This window comes from Strongylocentrotus purpuratus, unplaced genomic scaffold (assembly GCF_000002235.5).
Source record: "Strongylocentrotus purpuratus isolate Spur 01 unplaced genomic scaffold, Spur_5.0 spur5_scaffold_1, whole genome shotgun sequence".
NCBI classification, from domain to species: Eukaryota; Metazoa; Echinodermata; class Echinoidea; order Camarodonta; family Strongylocentrotidae; genus Strongylocentrotus; species Strongylocentrotus purpuratus.
The window spans coordinates 9581179-9602525 of record NW_022145594.1 but is presented as its reverse complement, the minus strand read 5'-3'; the positions used below and the strand labels follow the sequence as shown (position 1 = coordinate 9602525).

The window sequence follows — 21347 nt, the reverse complement described above, 5'->3', positions numbered from 1 at the left end:
ATTATGCGTGGTATTTACCATTATTGGTCGGACATTTTTTAATAGCACATGAACAATAACACAGTTCGTATAATTATATTACACCTTGAGAAGGAAGGCATCTTTTCCAATATCCATCCAGTCAATCCTGTAGGGACTCATAATCTTTGCAACCTAAGATCTTTAAAATAAAACCAGTAAATGAAAATTTACCTGGTGTGTCTCTCGACCCGCTGATACGCTTTCTCCAGACAATAAAAGCAACAATGGAAGCAGTGAGTGCCAGTGCACAAATTACACCTACGACGATTCCCACTGTTGAAGGACCTGAAAAAACAAATTAAGCCATCAATACAGTTTACAGATAAAGTAGGATTTTTCATTTAAAAAAAGATACTAATTTTTCGAGGAATTATTATATGTTGTAGATTCAGTAATCAGTATTGATTCGACTGGCAAACAAACATAATTTGACAACATGTATTTTCTACTCTTCTACATCGTTTTTTGTTTGTACATTCATTGTCTTCTTTTTTTCTCCTTTTTGTTGGTACTTCTTCCTCTCCTTCTTTGTGATATCCTTTCAATCATATTTGTTACAGAGGATTAACGGATGTACTGACAATCTGTAATTCGATTATACTGTAGTATCGCAATAATTCTTTATAGTATGATGTATTAACTTTTTGATCAAAGACAAAAAAATCGACCAGTTTTCAGAAATACCCTAACATGGGTGTAATTTGACAGGTTTTATTTATATTTTAAGATAAAACAATCTATTCTGTAAATATGCTATCTCGTAGTAGGTGTCCACAATTTTTAAATGTGTATTTTGAATATGCACTAAGCCAGTAATACCCAATTCACGAAAGCACCTAGCACCAGGAGCTTTAATTTCACAAGATGATATGAGAAGGAACATTTTTTTTTTAATTATAGACCTTTTTCATGTTGTATTTTAATTACCACAGTATGATTTGCTGCTCCTGAAACGACGAGACCGTGGGCCATGCAGATCAACGGTTCCGATTCCAGGTCTCTAATGTCAAGTCTCAAAGTTATGATCTGTAGATATGTTCCATCTTCTAGTTCCGTCTCTTCAGAGGATGTGGTGTCCATTAAACTCCAGGGGGCATCCGCGTAACCCCAGGTGAGTAAGACTGGTGGACGGGCACCCTCTACGATGCAGTCCAGTTCTAGGATGTCTTGGTGTGGGTGACTCGGATGATGCAAGTTGAGTCTCGGTTGGAGGAATCTTCTTCTTCGCCTTCGCACTGGTCCACGTGAGGGTAAGGATGATCTGCCTTAGCTTGAATGACAAATTGTTGTCAGTGAAATGACAGAGAAAGTTTCAATTATGAAGAATTTTCGTAAAATTATAAAAATCCATGCATCTTGGTGAAGTGCCTCGTTACGAATTCTTTCATTCACATACTGAAAGTGGCTTATCTTATCATATTAGTCTAGTCAGTCAACTCTTGGGTTATAAATTATCCATGCAGAATATCTTGAGCAAGGTGAGAAGAGGCTTTAGAAAGATTGTAATCCTTTTTCTTATTCAGTATAGCGGGAAAGCGGCAGTGACCTGTATATTATGCGAAGAACAGCGATTGGAAACACAAATTGGCACTCCTTCCATGAGTCTATTTTATCTGGGATTGTGTAAACGATGTTCTGTGTTTTCCTTAACCCTTAGTATACTGTACTGGGCTATTTTGAGCACCTTGTGACCCCCCCTCCCCCCCCCCCCCATGATCTCGGCCGTCAAAAGTCCGATGAACGCGAAAATTTGCATGTTTGTAGGTATTTACATAAGGAACAAGATGGTATAATTAGTTTTTTCCTAATATGCAAATTTTTGGCGTTATAGCCTAATTAATTATGCAAAATGCTAATTTTATGCATTTTACAAAAGACTCTTCATGTTTGTCTGTAGACTTGTGAAGAATGTTGACAATGTATTGAATAAATGTTTCCTTCATCTCAAATTCATGAGGTTACATTAATTTTATGATATTTGAAAATGCATAGGTTAATTTGCATAAATTATGAATACGCATTCATGAATATCAAATCTAGAAATAAACAGGGAACTAGAATCATTACAAAAATTGCCAGACTCCACTTTTTGAATGTTAATTGAAACCCATTATTCATATGAAACTTCTTTTCTAACACAAAATAGTTATTTTGATGTAATTAATAATGATAATTTATGCAAATTTGATGCGATTTTCAAACTATTTATTTTCTTTTGTATTTTATTGATTTTATTTATTATATCTATTGTTTTATTTCTAATATATTCTTTTGTTCTGGAATACATCAAGTTACTTTGAGAAAAAAGCAATTTGATATCAATTCATAGTGTTCACATTTCTGATTGTACATGAATATATGCAATTATAGTATATTTTTGATGACATGCGCATACTAATTGTTATACCTTACAGGTATATCCGATTTCGACAAAAATGGTATCAAAATGTGCGTAAGACTTGAGGGAAAAAAGTCATGAAACGACAATTTAAAATTCCAAGTGGTCGTTGCGCAATCTCCGAAAATGTCGAGGGGGGGGCCTCCCAGCCCCCCCCCCCCCCCCAGTACAGTAAGGGTTAAAGACTTTTATATGAGAATTTTAGGAAATAACAATTAGTAGTGCCTAATGTCGAGATCTGTTATAAACTGACATTGTTTTTGCAAAGAAGAAAATAATAAATACCAAATTACATTATTTCGGCTATGATGTATGCATTATCATTTTGAAAATTATGGATCCCCCAACACTTCGAATCAACGGTTTCAACTACACGAGGTAATAAACCAAAGCCTAATAGCCTCTAACCTTACCATAAACGGAGAGAGACGTAGTATTTTTGAGGAAAGCTCCATCTGTCTTTACAACCGTGCAGGTGAAATTCGCTTCCTCTGAGAGTTTGAGATTTGTAATAATCAGGCCGTATCCTCGACTGCATGCGTATTGGATCCATTCAGTCTTACATGAGACATCATCCTTGAATTCTGCAACAGTTTGGACGCTTGTATTCCATTCATCGCTACGTTCTCTAGTCCATGAAACAAGAGAAGGTGTACCCTGAAAGTCACAAGGCAAAATGACGCTCTTTCCTTTCCAGCCTATTATTTCTGGAATGGTATACATAATGTTCTGTTTTGGATCTGTTGAATGTTAACAAGAAACAAACAAACAAATAAATTACGCAAGAGTGATATCAAAACATTGGAAAAGCTAATGGAGCATTTATTCATACTGTAATGTCGCCTTTGTGCATTCCTCAGATACTCAAATGGGGTTTATGCCATAGCAAAAACTATCAACATATAAACATATATTATAATAAAATCTATGATTCGAAAGTTTGGTGTATTGTTACAATAGTTCCCCCCAAAAAGTCGCTTGGCATCCACCCTATCTTTTTCCTTATTATTTTTTAGCAATAGTTGTAGTATAGATACCATGCGTTACCCCCCAAATTCCGTCCAAAGTAACAAAATTGAAGAGAAACAAAATCATCATCCGAACAGGTTATGATATCAGATTGCCAACAATGAAATCAAAACATTTTATAGTGTATTGTGAGAATTTCAGAAAAGTAATAGTAGTGGGACGAACAATTCAACCTTCCTATACCAATTTTGACTTTAAAAAGACATTAAAATTTAAATTTAAACTGTAGCCTGATATAATAGAGGGTCAGTAGGAATGAAAGGTTGCGTAATAATTTGTTATTTTATTTGACCAGGTTTTTGATGAGCTATGTTTACTTTGGTTGTCTCTTGTAAGCTTTTGTAATCTCTCAACACCAGCAATCGACAACTAAACTGTAATCCTTTGATTATTGTTTTAATGTACGTTATATATGTGTACATTTCACGACATTTATAACAAATTATCACATGATCCATCATACTTCATGTTGATACTATGTGATGTTAAATTTAAAATGAAACGGATCAATAAAACATGTATTACAAACAAATTAACTCACCTAAAACTCTGAGATCTGTGTGGTTCGAGTTGAGTATACCTTGCTGATTGGACACCCGACAGGAGTAGCGTCCTGTATCCGATGTGTTTGGGTGATTGAACAACAAAGAGAAGTTTGGACCAAACTCAAGACCTTCACCCTGCTGCTTGGTTGACTTTCCTTTGTACCATGTGATAAGGGGCATTGCCGTTTGTAACGTTTCACCTTGAAGGGAACATTTGTGAGATAAAACCCGAAAACAAAATGAGTATTGTGATCAAACTATGAGGGGTGTAAATATGATTCTTTTTTTTCCATAAAGTAGAAGTAATATGCTTTCACATGATATATTGATTAATCCATACATGCTTCACTGAGCAACATTGGTTTGAAAAGGCATATCAAAATCCATTTGTGCACGATTTGAGTGAAACATTGAACATGGTTTAAAAAGTTAGTCACGCACGAACGTGACCAAACACAACCTGAAGTTACCTTTTAAATCGAATGAGAAGATTGCTTCTTTAATTATGAGGGCAAAATTATTGCCATCGTCATGAAATAAACGAAAATGGAAATATTGTCGATGGTGAGGATAAACATGACACCATTTGTACCTACATGGGTCTGCAATTGTTATTAACAGTGATTTTAGTATCTTAAAGGGTAATCCATCCCTTGTAATAAGTTCATTTGTATAAAAGCATAATAATAAGATAAACAGAATGTTTGAAACAAACCGGACCAATAATGAGAAAGTTATGAATGCCTGAAAAATGAGATCACTGCAGCTGTGTGAATCTGAAATTGGCAATTTTGTCAGTGGATTGTGACTTAGTGATAGATAACTCTTCCGTTTGTTGTGTTCAAAATGATAACTATTAACTGTTTTTCTACCAAGTGCCTTCACCCTTCGGGCACTACTCAAAATGTATTATGGAGTGCATATTATTACATACTACCCCGAGTCATACAATTTTCAAAATTTAAAATATTTGTCATTTTGTGTGTTGGATCAAATGTGAAAGTTGTCCGACACTATATCAAAGATAAATTGCCGATTCAGCCAATTTGTAGAGCCCATATAGTGATTGCCACTTTCCCAAATTTGTAACTTTCTTCTTATTATCTGATTTTATTCAAACTTTCCCCAGTATGCTTTTCTGTATTTCTGCTTCTTTTTTTGTTTTGTATTTTGTTAACAAGGTTGAATTCCCCTTTATTAAGTTCAATATATAGAATAATTAACACAGCATCAAAACACCAAGTGCCACTTGTGCAGTTTTTATTTTATTCAAAATGGTCATGTACATCCTGCTTGAATTTTTGGTAAAATTATTAATTTTGTTGAAATAACACATTATTCTTATTCATCAGTTTACTCGTATGGGGAATACATGACTATTCAAATTTCTTTTGGTATATTTGATTTACCTTTCAACCAGTAAACAGCGATCGGAGTCCCTTGAAACGAGCAATTCAGCGATGCATCCGTTTGTCCTATCCAGAACGTTTCCTGAGGAGAGGTCCACACTGCATCGTCAGAAACTTTGGTGGGACTGGTGAAGGGAAGGAAAGCTGCCAAACATTTCGGAGAGATCATGATGTTATTAGTAAACTGGAAAAAAGGTAAATGGATGGCACTCTCTCTGTCTCTCCCTTTCTTCCTCTCTCTCTCTATCCCCCTCTCTCTCTTACTTTTCCACTCTCTTTCTCTATCTATTATATATATATCTCTTTCTCTCTCTCTTTCTGTCGCTCTTCCTCTCCCACTCTCTCTCTCTATCTTTCTCTCTCTTAGATATAGACAAGTTAGTGTCAGATTATACTGTGTAGGTAATTGTTGATAAAAAAAGCTAAATTTACTGATGTTTCAAATGACTACATGGATAGTAAATTAAATCCTTAGATATAATTCAAATTCGACAGGCCTATAATTTATTTGTTTCAGATCACACGAAAAGGGCCTCAATAAAATTTAACGAAAGCGTTCAAGAATAAAATATTACCTGCAAATGTTACCTGCACAAATTTCAAACTATGCTGTCAGCCATAGAGAATAATTAATTTCATAAAATGAGGACGTTATCTTCTAGACATCAGTGCATCAGATTTGTAATCTTTAAATAGAATGTTAATAAGGCCTACTGGTTATGTCATTGCACTTTGACAGACTTTCTAGAAGTTATTGGGAAAGGTTGCTTATGTAAAACAGAATACAAATGTGATGTGTACGAAGGATGGAAAACAAATACTCTTTGATCAATTTTGGATTAGGGTGAGGTTAATTTTTTTAACTCTAAAAGGGTGCCGCGACAAAAATAAAAGGGTTATAAGACGCTCATCTAGTAGTTAGGTGCCCCCCCCCCAGACTGAGCCCACGCTACGCCATTGCTAATAATTAGCCTTGTTTCTATATATGCAGAAAACAATAACGTGAAATACGTATAATGTTTACACTGATGACAACACATACATAGTCTTACGAGTAAAATGATGAGATAACCTATACTTGTAAAGTCCAAAGTCAATGGGTAATTTCTTGCATTCGGCCTAAGGCTTTGGATGTACTGCTAGCACTATAACCTATCAACCTGATATCCTATATTTTTTCTCCTGGATATACCAATGGATAATAATCATACAATCAGGGGTATTTGACGTTTGAGAGAAAGGATATTTGATGTGTATTTGATCAAGAAGTAAACAAGGAGTGAGAATGAATTATAGACGAAAGCTTTGGATAATTATGTTCCTATTTCGTATGTCATAACCATAACAAAAAGATCATGCATTTTGTCATTCCATTATCGTGCCTACTCAGTCCTCCCTCAATGATTTTCAGATGAAAAAGGGCATTAGTAATAAATGTTGTTTCAACCAAAAATGTATAATTGGTTTCCTCCCTTATCAAAATTAAAGTGAACCACGGCCCTGTTCATTCATAAAACTTGATATTAATAACGATTTGCAATAGCTGCTATAAGCTACTGAAATCGTTACATTTGATTGCCTGACATTCACCTCCCAGGAAAATTAGCCCCAGGACAATTAGAACTATAGAGCTAATGTAAGAATTATTAATAACAGATGATATGAACTGCCCCTAAATTTCTGGTAGTCATCACCATTATATCACTGTTATATGATGTGAGAACCAACAAGGGGCTGCATCATTCTGATGGAGGGTAGAGCAGCCTCCGTGATCCTCATCATTAACCAAAAATCATAACAGTTTTGCTCACCCATTTATCCCTGGCACATTAATAGGCATTACCAGGCCATTACACACAATTGCAACGTACTTTTATCTAGAGTTGTTTTAAACTTTAAAAACTGTAGATATATTTCGAATATCCAATTATGAATAACCTACAAAATACAACGTAACGATGTTGTGTAAGCAAGTCCGATATCCACTGAAACTTATCGTGCCACAAGTGCTTGCTTCACCTCTCTCTTAACTTGACCTCTTTGTAGTCAACTGTTAAGAGTTACCCAAGCAAAAAAGTACCAAAATAATCGAAAAGACTGCCTCTATTGATACATGTTAATTATTTTCGGTTTAAAATAAAATGTTTAAAATGTGTATTATTTTCTAATATGGTTTTACAATGCCTCTCACATTTATATGAACTGTATTGTCATGTATAATACATTTTGTATTCTCTAGTAAGGCTATGTAAATATTAATATAAATTTATCATTTACTTGTACAGTATTAATCGGTTAGATTTTAGGAGTTTGCTTTTAATCGTAACTCATCTAGTTGTTATTCAAAAATGTATTTCTTGTTTTTGTACATTCAATGTTTATGTCCAGTATCAATCGAAAGAGATGGAATTTTGTATTGTAAAGAAAAGAAGTCCATCCATTAAAATCTACTTTGTCCCAAAAGATGCTACATTGGTTACTGTTTTGTTTAGTCTTCTTTTCCTTGTGATTTTGAATCTGTTTTTTCTTCAGGGAATTATTATTCTGCCTATAATGTATGAAATATATGATTAAATATTTTTGCGAACAATGTTAATTTTGTTTGATCTTTCTTTTGGGAGGGGGCTATCAGATGATTCAGAATGTGCGTGTGTGTAGGGGTGTGATAACACCCAACTATGCTGAATGGGCTGTTGAAATTCTAAACTGTTACCCCTCCTCCCATATCAATTTACTGCTTTGCTGTCGGTCTCACAATGCTATGTGAAATGTATCAATTGTTATTGAATTAATACACAATCACACATACACATACACCAGCACCCACACACTCATTTATTTAAAACGTGTATTTTCCATTGTAATTTCAATAAAGTACATCACAGAATACGGAACTGGGGACAAATTTGTATTGTATTCAAGTCCTACACGAACAAAATTCTCAAGAGTTTGGCCTATACATAAAATATGAACAATATGGACAACAAGAACGACAAAACTATTCATTACCCTTACCGAAAAGGCAGGCCTGCTTCTAGCCTGCTTCTAGCCTGCATCAAGCCTGCATAGCTGCTAAAAAGCAGGCTAATTCCTTAGCAAGCACTGACCTGCAAAAACGCCGAAATATGCAAATTAGGCAGGCTTAATTTAGCCTGTACATTTTAGAAGCAGGCTTATTTTAGCCTGCAAAATCATTTTAACCTGCTCAATTAGCCTGCAAAATTGCCCTGCTTTTTTAGTATGCAAATTAACCTGCTTTGTTAGCCTGCAAAAACGCTGAAATATGTAAGTTATGCAGGTTAATTTTAGCACGCTAATCTAAAATGCAGGCTAACAAAAATGAAAATATTCGATTGCCATCACTATCAGTACAAGACTTCTATTGGTATATCGACTCGGTAGAGGAACGAGGGATAAATTGATACATCATAATCAATATTTGCAAGTGTCCACCAATAGGAATATTCTAATCTCGATTGCATTTAGACTAACTCCATCACAAAGATCATTTGAAGTTAATACAAGATTGACTTTTGTAAAAGTACAGGCTCATACACCTATATAAAGAAAACATACATGCTATTTCTAATTGGTTAGTAATTGTATAATCAATATATCTATTGCTAAAACGTGAATGTAAGTGTGATCAGACAAATAATCTATTGGTCAATAATTTCCAAAGAACAATACAATCACAAAATTGATATGTGCATTAATTGTCATAATTTGCTTAACAATTAATCATGATAAATGTATTTTTCTGTGAGACGTGTAAAGTAATAATGAATATTCATGAGATACGTATTGCAGGTTAATTTTAGCATGCTAATCGAAAAGGCAGGCTAACATAAATGAAGGTTTCTATTGGTTTCTATTGGTCCCATTGGGTTCAATTAGTCTTATTGGTTTATATTGGTCCTATTGTTCCTATTGGTAGATCTACTGGTCTTATTTTGCAACACCTCCACCTCTATCCTGTCTATCTCTGTGATAAAAAGAGTATTTGTCTAAATGTAATAATTACGGGGTATTATCGTTTAATCAAGTTTCGCTGAAACCTAAAAAGGAGAACTCAAAAATCAAGCTGAGTAATAAATAGAACAATAGCATCAAAGTTTTTATACAAAGTTCTAGAGTTAATATGGAGCATACTAAACTTATCCTAAAGACTTTTGTAGAGTTTCAGATCATTATTGAATTCCTCATGTAACCAATATCTAGTAGGACTGTCAAATGAATACAAATTATCATCTGGGTATAAATCATCAATATATTCTTCAAACGTGAATATGGTGGTATCAAATAAATATACTATAAAAATGCATTAGGTTCATCATACGCAGATCCAAAGGCAAAGAAGAAGCAAATAAGATGATATAGTGATACAAACTAAATAAGTCAAGTTTATTCAATTTGAATTATTCCATGACTACGAGGTATTCCTTAGAGTGTATAATTTTTTTAATCGGTCCTTTGTCGATTTTGATTGACACGATGATCTTCCCATTAGTAGACCTTAAAAATTGATGGAAGGCACTGGTGACTGACAATGTCGGAGAGGTCTTTATTTATTTATTTTTTTTGGGGGGGGGCTGTCTTTCTCATTGGATAGCGATCTCGTTGGATAGCGGTTCTGATGATCCGGTCGGCTGTGCATTTGAAGCTGTTTCTGTCAACGAAAAAATTACATTCTATTGCGGTGCAATTTTTATATCATGTACGTGACTAAAATATATGGTTCTTATAGAAGGCCAGAGATAGTGAGGATGTGGCTGTAAGGTAAGTAGGTGGTCTATCAAAAGCTATTTACACCCATTTTAAACGGCTATTTCGGATCGAATGACGATTTATAAGTTGGTTAATAAGATTTAATAAAACTGGATTATGGATTGAAATAATACCAACCCCTTTCGTCCTTAGATTTAGCATTATCTATTGATATATAATAAAGTTCGAAGTTTAAATAAGTTTAAGATGAAGATGAACTTAGTAGATGAGCAGAAGAAAGAAAGAGAAAACGAAGGAGATAGAAAGGAATTAAGACACAGAAAGAGTTGGGTAGATTGCATTAAGGAAGATGGATATACATGTATATACTTAAGGGATTGACCATAGACAGGCATGTAGGCCTATTGTCGATCCCACCATTATCTGTTATGTTATATTTATGGTGTATTCTTGTGTGTCTTTTGTTTGTTTTGTATTCTTATCAGATTGTGGAAATAAACTTGAATTGAAATTGAATTGAAGACAGTATATTGACAATTGATTTGGAACTGGCTGCAGACAACACGAGATGGGAGCGGTACCGAGGAAACCCGCTATAGAGGGGGTTCAAGGGATGATGATGAAATTAATTTAATAGAACAATATTGTGAAATCGAAAATCCTAGCGTAAATGTATTTTGAGATTTGTTTCTACATTTGCTTCCTTCCAAAAACAACATCATTAAAGATTTGTTTTTACTCACACTTCATTCACATTTTGTAGAATCATTCTTTAGAAATATCTGGTGTCTCTCTAAAAACATTGTTTAACTCTTAACATGTACCTTGTTTACTCCTTCTGTTCCAGACGATTCCAACGGCAGCTGCTAGCAGCACTAGGCACACGATTATGGGTACGACTATAGCTGCTACATGTGGCTTTTGCGTCGTATCTGTTGAAAATAATGTTGTGGGATGTTGACTCCTTTTTTCCTTGTTATAGACTGCAATAGCGGAACTCTTTGACTTCAAGGTAAAATTGTTTCTATATCCACCTTTTACCAAAATAAATGGGGTATTATTATCGGCAAAAATGTAAAGTATTGTCCTTTTTCATATTTCATGAGGGAAGATACATTGAATGATAAAAATAGAAGTGATTGAAGTAAAGAGTAGAAAGGGCACACATTGATTGGCAACAGCACCAATGTATACATGTACATTTGTCCCACCTCTCTCCCGGCAAATTATCACCAATATGTTGGTCAAAATAGAAGAAACAAAAACCATATGGTACGTATACAACAACGACAACGACAACAACGTTTACAATGAGGCGTGAGTATGACGACGCAGTTCTGCTTCAGTACTACGTTAGCGACATGCTCACTTATTGACACGCCGACTGATGGTGGCATCGACCAAAAAGTGAATTTAGAATTAGAATTGCAATCGTAGGTGTGCATTAGTAGTACACTAGCAGGACCCGTGGATTCTAGGGGAGGGCCGGGGGTGGGGGGGTTAAATAAATAGAGGCCTATGTGCTATCGAAAATAAAATTAGATTATTTTAATGCAGACAATTTTTATAATATAGGGTCTATGCTGTTTGACCATGAATGGCGCACCGTAACAAAAACTATGTCAGGTAGGATCTCGATAAGTACGATTTATTCGCATTATTATTGTTGTGATTTTAATGTAGTTTTCATGAAAAAGTAAAAAAGCAGAAGCTTGGATTATGATTTTGTTGGCATTGTTCACAAAATTTGTATAATAAATTTTAAAGTAAAGATTTTACGCGAAAAATCGGACGGTTTGTGCTAATATGTAGCAGCCAGCTGCATGCATTGCACAAATTGACTTGACTGTGCGTGTGACTGTGAGCGTAGAATCCAGTGAACAATTTTTTTCTTTTCGGGGGCTCGATCTATAACAAATTTTTGGGAAATTTTCGGGGGTTACTTTTTCAACTTTCGGGGGCTTTTTTTTCTTGGGCTAATTTTTCATTAATTCATTTAAGGATAATTTGTTTAGTTTGGTAGCGTAGTGTTACGTAAAAAAGGCGTACTCTTTGCGTCAAGTTTCTACGCCGAAAGTACGTGAATTGTTTAAAACATATTAAATTGTTTGCGTCCATCTTGCGTACCCCTTTGCGTCCCTCAGGTAACGTAGGCCAGCGTACTCTCAGCGTAGTTGGTACGCAACTCTACTATGGACCTCACGCCAATTAGTGATCGACCTGCCAGTGTCACAAATAAGTTATTAAAAATATGCTCATCTGACCGTAATAAAATGCCTAAAACCCCCGAGCCTTCGGGGGTTCGGTTCAGCCCTTTGAACCCGTGGACACCACGCCTGCACTCAACTCGCTTTGAGCTACCTGACCCCCCCCCCCCCCATACTTTGAAAAACGTTTTAATGCATTGATTTTAAACGACCATGACAACCGTCCGATTTTCTTGTGAAAACGTTACTTTGAAAAATGATTATCGAAATTCAGTAATCTAAGCTCAGGTTTCATACCTCTATTCACGAAACTATATTGAAATCGGGACAATAATAGCAATTTCAGAGTGTTGTTTACTCTCCTCACACCATGTACCATGTGTACAGGCCTAGCTACTCCGGTCACCGCTACTCCATGCTCACACACTCAGCTCCGACAGCACCGGCGATCGACAGCAGCGCTCAGCTGCAGTGCAGTGGCAATACACCACACGTGTGTACGTGCGTGGAGTTACTAACCATGGTACGTGTGGACTCAAGGCGTACTATCACAGATCTATTTGCGCTATTCTTGTTGTGATTTCGATGTAGTTTTCATGAAAAGACCAATAAAACAGAAGCTTGGACTATGATTACGTTGGCATAGATCACAGAATTTGTATAATTATTTTCAGAGTAAAGATTTTACGTGAAAATAGGTCCATGGTTTGTGCCAGTTGTAGCAATCGCCTCGACTCGAATCGACTGTGTGCATGTGAGTGACCTGAGAGCGTGTAATACACATACACTATGAGCGCCTGGTCTACAAAGAATATCCTATTGTAAGATCCCTTACTCGAGGAACGCCACACCCGTTGCAATTAGATTTGCTACACCCGTTGACGCGAGTGGATTTTCGTCCATCGTGTGTCTCTTTGTCTCTCTTTGATAATTAGACAGAGGGCGGGAGCACGCCTTGCCAACTTGCTCTCGCGGGTTCGTTGCCTCTTTGCAATCCACGACGCCCGCCGTGCTCTCGGCCGCCCGTCCTCCCCGGGACCCCGAAACCGCGTTTAACGACATGGACGTAGAACGCGGGGTCGAGGTGGCACGCGGGTTACGGGAGACAGGCCTCGTGGAATTGTGTCGCCGTTCCCGCGCCACGGCGGAGGCGGGCGGGGTCGGGAAAAAACGTTTTTGAGGAACCGTTTTGGACCCCCCGCGGCGATTTTGCGTATTAGTAATATAGATGTACCATTTGCATTCACATACATAACGTAATTAATCGAAACAACGCCTAGTCTTCAACACGCATAAACCTATCGAATAACGGATTTTCGTACATACTCACCTTGAGTATCTGGTTGGATATTCTGGGGTTCAGTCTTAACAAATATGACAGAACTGTTTGCAAGTCCGCCCACAGACAATCCTTTAGCCATACAAGTAAGGACTGTGCCAATTCTTGTCTCATTGACGGATCCAGTTATCACCAACGTCTGATCAAACGTCCCATCTCCACGATCCTCGGACATCGACGTCAGATCGTAGTGCATCCCGACATTGGTTCCATTCGTCATCCAGGTGAGTGAAACCTTCGGCATTGCTCCAGACACTGAACAGTTGAGTTGAAATCTGGTTTGGTTGTCGGGGACATCGTATGCACATGGTGTTTCCCGCAAATCTTCAGATTGGTTCAGATTGGTTAAGTGTTCGCATGGCTTTATGGTGACGTATTTCTTTTTGGCATAAACTGCAGACGAGAAAAAAAAAGCAGAGAGAGAGTGAGAGGGAATGGGGAGCGAAGAGGAACAGAGAAAGGACCGATTTAAATACTAGGCTGACCTTGTTATAATTGTTTTTATGTCTCGATCTCTACTGCGTTGAGTTTTCTTTAATCCAAGCAAAATCGGTATGTGTTGTCTTTCTTCTTCACCATGACGATTGGACTTGCCCATGGGCTGTAGCACTCCTCAATGATGCCTCTTTGCAGGAGACCATTTACCTGCTTCTTTAGTTCCACTCTCATCGCTGGTGAAGTTCGGGAAGCCCTCTGTCGTCGTATCGGGGTATCTGTGGAGGTGTTGATGTGGTGATGGATAATGTCAGTCTCACCAATTTCTTTTAGTGAGTTCTGCATGAAGTAGCTAAGTTTACCATCAAGCCTAACGTGTAAGAACAATGAAAGTCAAGGAGAGCATAGGGAAGGCAGCTTGTCAGGCGTCACACTTTTCAAAAGGGCAATTAAGACATATATTGTGAAATGAATTCTTACAGGAAGGAAACTTGCTCTTCCACGTGCCAGAGTGTGTGTGTGTGTGTTTGTTTGCGGGTGTGTCTGTGTGGGTGCATGTGCGTGTGTGTGTGTGTGTGTGCGTGTCTGGGGGGGGCAGGGTTCCATCATTAAGTTTAAAGGTATAGACCATGCAATTTTGGAAGGGCCCCATTCTCAAAAAATGAAATGGAAGCTCTTATTACCAATCATGTGAAAGAATATGTTTTGACTAATACATGATGATACAAATTTTGCCAGGAAACCGCCTACTAATTGATATATTTGGTAATTATCATATCGATCTGGCCTGGATAGATATCGTGAATGCACTTCAACATTGAACATATTCGGGCATATATTTCTGCTTTTTTGCGAATTTAGGTTAGAGTATTGCCATCTAAACCTCTGTTTAACAATATTGAATGGAAATGTTGCACCCAAAACCTTTAAATCACAATTTTACCACTACCGGTCTATACCTCCGAGGCAGATTAAACTCGATTTTCCTCCTTTTAGTAAAAAATAATGATAAAATCTCACCATATACCGTCACATCAGTGTCATTTGAGTAAGTCATGCCCGAAGTGATATCAGAAACTTTACAGGAATACCGACCACCATCGTGCATCTTGACGGGATTGATGATGAGAGACAAGTCATCACTGATGTTAAAGCGTCCCTCCTCAACCCCACGGCCACACCTACTGCCGACGTGAAAGTATGTGTCCAGATGCACGAGAGTATCTCCTCCAGGTTCGCTGTGGCCATTTTGTTTAGTCCAGTAGATCCCGTATACGCTTTGTGTGTAATGACAGGGCAAGATGGCTGTAGAGCCGTTGATAAGAGAAGCAGTTAGCTTTGTTCCGACACTGGGAGCGTCTGCTGCTATATTAAAAGAAACCAGAGAGTACATTTACAAGTAACTGTTAATTTGAAGGAAAACAACGCTAACGTTAAAAAAAATAATAAATAAAAAGCGGTCGGTTTCGTGTCATGGATGATGTATGGATAGTATTTTGTTTACTGTTGTCTATACTTATCGACAAGTGTAACTCATACACGTACTACCGTGACAAGATATATAACTAACCAATCCAAGACATATTTCAATTAGAATCGGTGATTTGTAGGAATGTATGTAGGTACATATTATATGTAAATGTATAGTAGGCCGGAATCGCTGAAAATTGCGCACTTTTGTCTAAAATCACCAAATTTAATCACCAAATTTGACACATTTGTGAAGTAACCAATACCAATAAATATCATATGTAACAATACTTCAAAAACGGCTTAATGTGGTACTATTATATGATAATTTGATGTGAATCTTGAGCAACTCGATAATTTAAAATAAAATTCTCGCCCATATCAAAACTTCTGACACCATCGCTAGGTGGTAAGCGGACGTAGAGGTCAGTGGAAAAGCGTCCATGCTTTGAAGAGCATGTGGTGTACCCGATATTGGAGCGGATTTGTTCTGGTCGAGTTGTTCAAACAAATTATTCGATAAGACCGCAGGAACTTGAAACTAGAAAATATGTTTGCAAACTATTCTTTACCATTTGATCCGTTGAGTAGCTTGGGTCCAGCCATCTGAACAGATCTTATATAAAGTGGCCTGGTGGAAACTGGTAACATAAAAAAAGAGACTGTTGTTATTGTTAACTTTAGAACAGTTCACTATCAAGCGCTAACATGTTTATCTAATGAAACTCAAGGAGACGAGTGTAATGATGAGAGAAAAGTCATCATTGATGTTAAAAGATGTGCAAGAAACTATTGAGTGGGGCTATTAAACTATATTTCAAGTTGCCTTCTTTTCCCCTTTTCCCTCTCTCTCTCTCTCTCTCTATCTTTCTCAAGGGCTTGTGGCACAGTGCTCCCGTCAAGTATCCCAAAGGTGCCCCTTTTTCCTAAAAAGTGTCCCTTCCCCCTTCTCAGAAGTGTCCCTTTTACCTCAGACATAATGCCTCTGATAATAAAAAAAAATTGATAGGCCCCCTTTTTACTTTGAGAAGTGCCCATGAATTTCCTTTTTCTATTTGTATTAGTGCCCCATTTTCACCTTTGATGACTGCCTCTTTTAAACTATAATAACTTCAATAATTTCAACGATATCAATGTCCCTTCTCTAGATAAGTCATTTCAATTTCTTTTTTAAAGTGTGCACCTTTTACACTAAACGTTTGCCCCTTTGATCCATGATGACATATCCATTCAACAGCCAAAAGAGGTATCCTTTCAACCTCTCACTTTATACATTCCATGGACTTTTGAACTTCATAGAATACTAAGCTAATCGATTGCCATTTGCTCACTAATTCAATGGTTTATAAACAATGTGTGTTTTTACCCGGCTGGCTGTAGAGCTAGAATAAGTTTAAACATTAGCACCCATACAGTAAATTTCAGATAATTCAACGGTAATATCAATTGTTTCATTAAAACATTATTTGCTCACTGATAGTGTCAGCAAGAAAAAAATAAAAACCACAACAATACAAGAAGGTAAAGCAATGATCTATTACATGGTTTGTGCAATCCATGATTTCACAGGAGTGTTTTGTTATTATTTTTGTCCATTTGAAGTTTTGAGATAATAAGAAGTCGTCATTGGATTCTGGGTATGACTATGATATGAGGACGAATCAAAGCCAAAGGGTAAGAGTGAAATCGATGTATATTTTTGAATTAAATGTAGATAAGTGGTAATTACGAGAAACATATTCTTCCCCAAGAATTATCTAGGGGGTTGGGGCCACCCAAGCCGGAGGGCCCCCCCCCCCTTCTCTCTCTCTCTCTCTCTCACCCTCCCTCCTTATTAGCTATTCTCAGAGGGCCAGGGGCCCCTGAATAGGAGCCATGTTTTCTGAATGTATAAGAAAAAGCAAGACACACCAGGTCCGTCAGCCATGACGCACATGGCGCTATACATGCAAATGCATAATATGATTACACAAGAAGGTACAATATATATAAACAACATTAACATATTGAACCTAAAGCATTAAACTAAGAGCTTATAAAATAAAAATTATGAATATAACTATAATACTTTAATGAACAAAGAAAAAATTAGCCTAAGATACCAAACAAATTTCAAATAAAATGATTGAAATCACAGTGTGTTTGCTTAGGCAACCTAAGAAAACATCTAGTAATAATTACAACATGGGTGTCGATCCTTACGTAATACCTATTCATCAGGGGGGGATGAATGAATAGATCATCCCCCCCCCCCTGATGAATAGGTATCAGTTACGGATCGACACCCATGAATTACAACATAATTATCTTAATGCTGACTTTAAGTTTAACATATATGGTAAGGAGCTACTTTCAGTTCAATGAAACCAAATGACAACGTGAACATATATGTTTTGAGTAATTGTTTGGAAGAAATAGCGGAGGAAACTTGGCGATAAAGAAGAGGAAGATTTTTCAAGGATGGGCCTTGATCATTTTTACTATCTCTTGGTAAAATATTTCTTCCGTCTAAACTTGGGCGAATCCCAGTCGATCACGTTTCATTAAAACGGTCAGTAAATATCTAATTTCTCAACGAACCCTTTGATGTATATTGGCTATTTTAAAGATATTTTCCTGTATATCTTTACACATTTCCAAAAAATAAATATGTTAATAAAATCGAATAAAAAGTTGATGAAGCATATTGTGAGTATCATTTGACGCTCTAAAAGAGAATTGGGGGTATATTTCTTCCTTCAAAAGAAAGATATTTAAAATCTTTAATATCACGACTAACCAAGATGTAATAATTTGTTTTTGTTCGTTGCCATGACATTCTAAACATGTAGACCAAGTGGTTCTAGGACAAATACCCCCCCCCCCCCCAAAAAGACAATTACCCCAACCGTCCTCGGGGGTAATTTTCCGACTTTAAGTTTAAATCCCCCCCCCCCCTCAAGGACAACTACCCATCGAAAAAAAATGCTTGTATTAAAATCAACTAATTATCAGGGATTAACAGGAGGGGGAAATTCTTTTTTTTTTTTTTTTTTTTTTTGTTGGGGGGGGGGGGGGGGGGGGGGGGGGGAGTATTGTCCTAGGGGGTGACTTTCCGAGGGGAATTGTCCTCGGGGGATGGTCGTCCTTGAGGATTAATTTTCTGGGGGTAATTTTTCCTCGGGGTTATTGTTCTTAGGGAGTAGTTTTCATGACCTGCCAAGTTTTCAAAGCTTCAATGTGGGACAACTGCAATCAAGAGTCCATTAGAGCGAAGCCCCTGGCCCCCGGTAGCTCATGGGTTTCGGCACTTTCAGGCATGAAGGAATGGGTATCCAGAGGCCTAAAAAAAGGATTTGTAATGCTTAAGTTTACAAAAACTGGGCATTATTTGATTTTTCTTTCAGAATTTGGAACATCCTATACGGAGCCCGGGAGGGGACATGCGGAACATTCTCTTGGATCTTCATGATATATCCTTGGATCCAACATCATTAAAACACACCACCCTGAATGTTCTTTCATGTCACTTCATGAACCCACTTAATCCAATATCCTCTAACACCGGGGGGGGGGGGGGGGGGGGGGGGGGGGGGGGGGGGGGGGGGGGGGGTATACGGGAGTGTTCCGTTCTAATGGGTGACTTTTCGCAAAAAAGATTCCTAAACAGGGGGTATGATTTTGACATTCTACTAATTACACTAAATAGTTTCGCCCATTTCGTCGCTAAAGTGCACAAAAAGGTAAATTTTCTTAATAAAAAGTCTTAAAAATGGGTACCCTTTTCCGCCAAAATGAACCTTAAAATGGGATGGGTTTTGCGGCTTCAGCGGCACATTCCCGTCGAAACCAAATCTGAGTACACCCCCAACCCCCAGGTCTTAACATTATATTATGAATGTTCTGTGCATCTTTGTGGAATTCCTGGGTCTAATATGATTCAAACTCAACACATGCAGTAAACAAAAATTCCCTTGTTAATAAAACAAACATGGGTTCTCTTCTATAGAAACATGTAGAGAAAAAAAATTCAATGACAACTAGGGAAAATCTTGACAAGAAGATCCAATATCAAAACAAAGTGCAAAGTGTTTCAAAATATATAAGATATTTGGCATATTATAGTCATTAAATTTAACACCATCATTATACAAAAAAAAAAAAAAATGTTTTATAGTTCCTTTATGAACCAAAATGGTCCTACATCAATATAACTCAAAATGAAGGTCATCTGCTTTAATCATGATATGCCTTGTATGCATGTACTTTTTAACAACAGATCATTATATAGGGTAGCATACCTCACTTTGACTACTAAAGGGTGAATAGACATAAACTCTACCTTTTTTAAGTTGGGGCTTTATTGCTGCACATACTATGCCACCACGTGTTAGATAATATAAGTGGTGGGAACGCCTTGTACGTGGTGGAAATGATTTATACGTAGTAGGAACGACTTATTAAAAACAATTCTGTAGGGCTCCGTATACAATTGAAAATAAAAATGCATATTTACCTGAATTAATTGCCGATAACAGCATCGAGGGAATAAAAAGTCCTATCAGCATTATTTTTTAGTACGTTTAGTTCTCTGAAAATTAATTTGATATTGGCTTCTAAAAGCAGTACTGAATTTTGAAATCGGGCAATTCCTTTCATCTGACTTTTTACCACGCTAAGCCTAAATCAGTTTTCTTGAAACTATACCAGCCGGTGAAAAAACACATCCGAAAGACACACTGAACGTTTTGATCCCACTCTCATCAGAGCCAGTTGGAGAAAGAATCTACGAAGTCAAAACCCCTAAATATATAACAAAGGCAACGTTCAATTGGCTCCCCATGTCTAGGTCAATGCTCATTAACAAACTGAATTTAGCCCCTCCCCTCCCTAAGGAGGGCCCCCCATGTCTAGGTCAATGCTCATTAACAAACTGAATTTAGCCCCTCCCCTCCCTAAGGAGGGCCCGTATACAATTGAAAATAAAAATGCATATTTACCTGAATTAATTGCCGATAACAGCATCGAGGGATGCTCATACGTTTAGTTCTCTGAAAATTAATTTGATATTGGCTTCTAAAAGCAGTACTGAATTTTGAAATCGGGCAATTCCTTTCATCTGACTTTTTACCACGCTAAGCCTAAATCAGTTTTCTTGAAACTATACCAGCCGGTGAAGAAACACATCCGAAAGACACACTGAACGTTTTGATCCCACTCTCATCAGAGCCAGTTGGAGAAAGAATCTACGAAGTCAAAACCCCTAAATATATAACAAGGGCAACGTTCAATTGGCTCCCCATGTCTAGGTCAATGCTCATTAACAAACTGAATTTAGCCCCTCCCCTCCCTAAGGAGGGCCCCTGGATGCTGATCTGACTGTGATTAAGTGCCTAAATCCCCTAAGCTTCTGGGGGCTCTGTCCCCTGGACCTCAACAAGGGCCCTAATGCTGGCCCCTGGATGCTCATCTAACCGTAATGTAATGCTTCTGGGGCCTCCGCTCCCTGGACCTCAAGCCAATAAATTACTTGCCAGTGTCACAAAAACTCTGCCCCCATGAAACTCTTGATGCTTATCTGACCGTAATAGAATACCTAAACCCCAGAGCTTCCGGGGGCTCAGTCCCCTGGACCCCACACCAATCAGAGACCTACCAATGTCACAAATAAGGTATCTAAATATGCTTATCTGACCATAATGATAGTAATGCCTAAAACCCCTGAGCTTCCGTGGGCTCCGCCCCCTGGCCCCCGCCGAGGCAAAGCCCCCTGGACCCGACGCCAAT

General features: G+C 37.5%; 1 protein-coding gene across 3 annotated transcripts; it reads right to left on the bottom strand.

Annotated features, from left to right (window-relative positions):
- Window positions 1-231: 231 nt before the first annotated feature.
- Window positions 232-16680, bottom strand: LOC105446464. Of its 3 annotated transcripts, none has more exons than XM_030977632.1 (9): window positions 16154-16680; window positions 15132-15476; window positions 13668-14069; window positions 10955-11062; window positions 5403-5546; window positions 3990-4193; window positions 2833-3159; window positions 924-1291; window positions 232-306 (listed from the first exon to the last, which is right to left on the bottom strand). In XM_030977632.1, the coding sequence occupies exons 1-8, from the start codon at window positions 16230-16232 to the stop codon at window positions 1179-1181; spliced, it is 1722 nt and encodes a 573-aa protein (XP_030833492.1). In that variant the 5' UTR covers window positions 16233-16680; the 3' UTR covers window positions 232-306; window positions 924-1178. The 3 variants fall into 3 exon arrangements, with proteins under 3 accessions (XP_030833492.1, XP_030833493.1, XP_030833494.1); XM_030977633.1 differs by having other exon boundaries at window positions 949-1291; XM_030977634.1 differs by having other exon boundaries at window positions 15132-15473.
- Between the last annotated feature and the right edge of the window lie 4667 nt (window positions 16681-21347).